The 4,673-nt window shown below is 29.5% G+C and overlaps 1 protein-coding gene across 1 annotated transcript in view; it reads right to left on the bottom strand.

The window, feature by feature from the left end:
- Positions 1–4,673, bottom strand: part of LOC111628687 (succinyl-CoA:3-ketoacid coenzyme A transferase 1, mitochondrial-like) — a 53,595-nt gene that overhangs the window by 19,031 nt on the left and 29,891 nt on the right. The window contains exons 6-7 of the mRNA XM_023372515.1: positions 3,804–3,910; positions 132–192 (exon numbers count right to left, since the gene is read on the bottom strand). Coding sequence (XP_023228283.1) covers positions 132–192; positions 3,804–3,910 — 168 coding nt within the window. The remainder of the gene's footprint in view (positions 1–131; positions 193–3,803; positions 3,911–4,673) is intronic.

Genomic DNA, 4,673 nt, shown 5'->3' with positions numbered 1-4,673 from the left:
GCAAGAAACAAAAAGTGTACAATTAACACAATTTGTGTTAATTGTACACTTTTTGTTAATTGTACAATTATCACTATCATCGTGTCAGCGAAGCGGCAATAAAATATTTACTACCATTTTGCACAACATACCTCTGCGAGAGCAGATTTTCGGCCGTGACAAACACGATAACTAAACATTGTCACCGACTTCAACTCGAAGATGACTCGAGACTGAAGCTGACCAAAAAGCAACCAGATTTTACAAAGTTGTGCAAAGAAAATCGTGCACATTTGTCGCATTAAAATTAAATAACCTTATGTTATTTTCATTATTATTAGAATTGTATTTTAAAGGTAATAAATGTAAAAAAAATTTTTTAGCTATCTACCCACAGCTTCGCCTGCATTATATCGAATTTTCTTGTGGGAGTAAGATATTTTCTCGCAGTAAAATGAAGCCTATGTCCATTTCCAACATGTAAGCTATCTATGTGCCAAATTTTATTAAAACCTGTTCAGCGGTTTAGACGTGAAAAGGTGACAGACAGGCAGCATTATCTTCGAATTTATAATATTAGTATGGATTAATATGAATTTCTGGTATAAGGGGTACGCGAGTTTGAGCTCTTTCTTGAAGTGGTACGCAGGAAAAACTAATTGGGAACCACTGCTCTAGACATAAAGATGATAAACTGTTACATAAAGATATATAAAGATGATAAACTGTTAAAGCTGTCTTTTGAAAGTAATCAAAGATAAATTAGTTGTTTGTTTCCTGTTGAGGATTTGATATGTTTTCATCATGGTAGTTTCTAAGTTTGAAACACAAAGAAATACATTTTCATCAATATCATCCAAACATGAAATACAAGATATATTTTTTTTTTTTTTTGAGAACTGGTATTTGAGGTGAAATTTCATCTAGGAATCAAGTTTTTGATGCATTTAATCCTGAAAATTTGCAAAATTAAAAAGATGCAAAATGCATCTTTTAATTTTGCAAATTTAACTTTATTGTTTAACTTTATGGTTTGTAAAAATTTGAAGAAACTGGTGAAAAAATACATTAAATCAAAGAATTTTGGGTTTCTACTGTATATTTTCTAAACTACTTGATAACTTTTAGTTATCAAGTAGTTTAGAAAATTCTGAAAAACATTTCAGAATAATTCTACAAGATTCTGAATGTTTCAGGAAAATTTTTAGTCTTTAAAAGTTGAAATTATTTTAATCAATTAAAATCTTTGTTAACATTATTAAATTAAATGTGGTATTAATAAGTCATTAATATAAACTGAATTTCAGAGATAGAATACATTTATAGGCCTATTATGCTTTTTAAGTTATTTATTTATTATGCTTGCCTTAAAAATTACTACAAGGAAAACAGTTTCATTTAATGAAATTTATATACAGTATTGCAAATATTAAATCATTGCAATATAATTTAGATGACAAGAAACAATTTGAGATTTTTTTAAAAAGTTTAGACAAACTAAAATTTCATTTAGCATATAAAAGGATAATGTTACATTTTTGTATACAAAGAAAAACAAAATGTATTTTTCTGTTTAATTAATTTTTTTCCAAGATTAGTCATATAAGAAGAAATTACACGTTTTAAAGGTTCCTTATCTAGATTATTGTTATTACCATAATTTCATCTGATAACCTGCATGTTATCTATGTTTGAAAGTCAATCTGAAAACAAATCTGAGTTATACAAAATCTGTCTATTTAAACTTGCAATTAAATTCATCCAACAGCTTTTTCTTTGTCTGAACTCACCAATAGCAGTTTTAGAAAATATGAAAAATCTTTTGCATATTGCAGACATCATCCATCATTGCAATTTTCCTGAAACTACAAAGATACATGTAAGTATGCCTCACCTTTAGTTCTCTCTTGTTCATTTTCTGTATGTTAATCCAGACTTTATTATTATTACACATTCCTACTTCAAAGATTTANCATGTATCACATTTTTGTAAACAAAATTTTTTTGTGTGTAAATTTTTGTCCGATGGAGATTATATTATTTTTTTAAAAAATGAAGACAAAGTCAGCCCAAAAAGGACCAACTGGGCAGATTTTGTCTTCATTTTTTTAAAAAAATAATCTCCATCGGACGAAAATTTACAGATGAAAGTTCTACATATATCATCACCAGGGGGCAGCTTTCTTAAAATCTACATTTTCCAGCACTTGTTCCTAGTAGATAAAAGCCATAACGCCCCCAAGAAGGTATGGATGGAAGTAAGCAAAATCGCTGTATGTCACAAATTCCCTTTTTTAGAAATTACTTGTAATTTTAATTGGATATATTTTTGTGTTTTTAAAAGGATTTTCAGCTTTTGGCAACAAGTAGCTTAAAAAGAAAGACCAAGAAAGTGTATTGTCTGGAATACAAAGAAAATAGATAATGGTCCCTTTTGGGCAGACTTTGTCTTCATTAAAAAAAAATTTTCTTTTTTGTAAGAAAGTAGAGAAAGTTTATCATCTATGTGCAAATTACTTCTTCATCAACTAATTAAAAAGGTTAGTGTGATTTTTAAAAAGGAGAGAGCAGTGTGAGAATTCTCAAGTAAAGAACAATTCTATCTAATCAGTTAAAAATTTATTCAATTAATCAACAATTTAAAGTAACATTTTAATGTCAAAAATGACACATTTTGCCAATTTTTGTGGGAAGGGAAGCTTTCCTTGGGTGAGCTGTTATCACAAATCTCCAATGAACATCTGTCCCTTTGCGTCAGAAATATATCCTGTCAGTTGTTATGAATACTAAAACTCAATTGGAGAGAAATTTGGAAAAAAAAGCAGAGAAATCATATTCTCAGGGCAGTTAACAATAATAAAAAGCTGCCATAGTGGTAGGGAGCCAACGACGATAGCCAGGATGACCACTGATGGAGAGGACCCGAGGAAGAAGAGGATAGTCATAAGAAGATTCCCGCATAGCCAAATCAGTCAGGCATTGAAGTCCCGTCTCGCTACTCTTTAGCCTTCCTCTGTTTCCATATTTGAAGACATCTCCACATATCATTTGGATTACATCAACTGACCCAGAGTTATTACAATTAAACCTTTTGTAAACTCTGTGTTTAGAGATATACATGATTAGGCATTGAGTTAGTGATAGATTATTTCTTTATGTATTTCTTTACTTTTTATTCATTAAACTTTTGTTTATTATTTGTTAACCTGTCTGTTCACTTGGTCGAATACTGACATTCGAACTGCCTACAATCGGAACTTACCCGCAACTTACCACTCGATAATTATACACCCCTCCTTTTAAATATAGATCTTAATATCGTGTGTTAGGGCACGAATTCCTACCCTAGCTGGTGTCAGGTCCTGACGTCGGAAGATCTTACAAACCCAACAGCAATTTATAAATTTCACCATCTGCTGACAGCATGAGTGGGTCCTAATGTCCCGATGGATCAAAAGGGTTATGAATAACTCTCATATCTCACCTGTATTCTCACACTAGTCTTAAGTGTTTAATTAATTTATATATTTTTTATTAATATAAAAAAAGAAAACTATTTTTAAAATAATATCTTTAATTAAAAATATGAAGTTAATTCAGTTTTCACAGAAACGTTTCATCAGTTTATATTCTACATTTTTCTAATTTTAATATAAAAATTTACATATGAAATTTATACTAAACTAATAAAATACTCTCTCTTACTATTTTCTCAACATTATCATCATTTTGATTTATTGGATATCACATTCAATATTTGAAAAATTTCATATTCCACAGTTTATGGTTTGAAATTACAAATGTAGCAAAAATTTATAATTTACCTGAAAATTAAATTTCCAGCTTTATCTGCTTTCCATGCCTTAATTAAAGCAAAATCTCCCAAAATTGACTCTTCCATTACATAATTACGACCATTGAATGTTCGTTCCTGAAACATTTGGTTTTATTAAATTTATTGTTTCTTTTGAAGATTCAAAAAAATATTTAGTTCAAATATATTGTTAAAATTTAAAAATTTGGTAATGTAGATTTTAAAAGATCTGCTCTACAAATAATCAGATAAGATATTTAAATGTAAAAATAAATATTGCCCAGTTAAATGACACTGTAAATAATGTCCACATATTTTTTTAGCAAATAACTTTATTATTAATTTAAAATCTTGAAAATATCAGAATGTTTATTTAATCCTTTATTGTTCTTATCCATTTTCAGCAATCATAAGTAGAAACAGAATGTTAAATAAAATGCAGTAGAGCATCGATTATCCGACTCAATTGGGGACTGGGGTTGGTCAGATAACTGAAAAAACGGATAACCGAAAAATATGAAAAAATACATTATTAGTATAGTATATTAGTATATCTCATGTAATTAGTATATCGCTATTAACCTACTTTGCGTTGAATTTTCATCGATGTTAAGCCTAACAAACATTTTTTAAAATAATAATCGTCGCTATTGTATCGTTAAAAATTAGAAAATTAAGTCTCGTTTAAATACTAGCTCCCTTTCATGATCGAATGAGTGTTGCCAGCTAAAACACGTAAAAATAATATTAAAGTAGCCAAGACATAGCCAAATATTGTAGCGCCACATCACTAGCGGACATTTGAAATTTGCCGACTAGGATGGTCGGTTAACCGAGGTGTCGCTTAATCGGGGGTCGGATAATCGAGGCTCTACTGTAT

The sequence above is a fragment of the Centruroides sculpturatus genome, unplaced genomic scaffold, assembly GCF_000671375.1.
Source record: "Centruroides sculpturatus isolate CEXI.00-Female unplaced genomic scaffold, Cexi_2.0 scaffold30, whole genome shotgun sequence".
In the NCBI taxonomy this organism is placed as follows: Eukaryota; Metazoa; Arthropoda; class Arachnida; order Scorpiones; family Buthidae; genus Centruroides; species Centruroides sculpturatus.
This window is presented reverse-complemented; position numbering and strand designations above follow the sequence as displayed.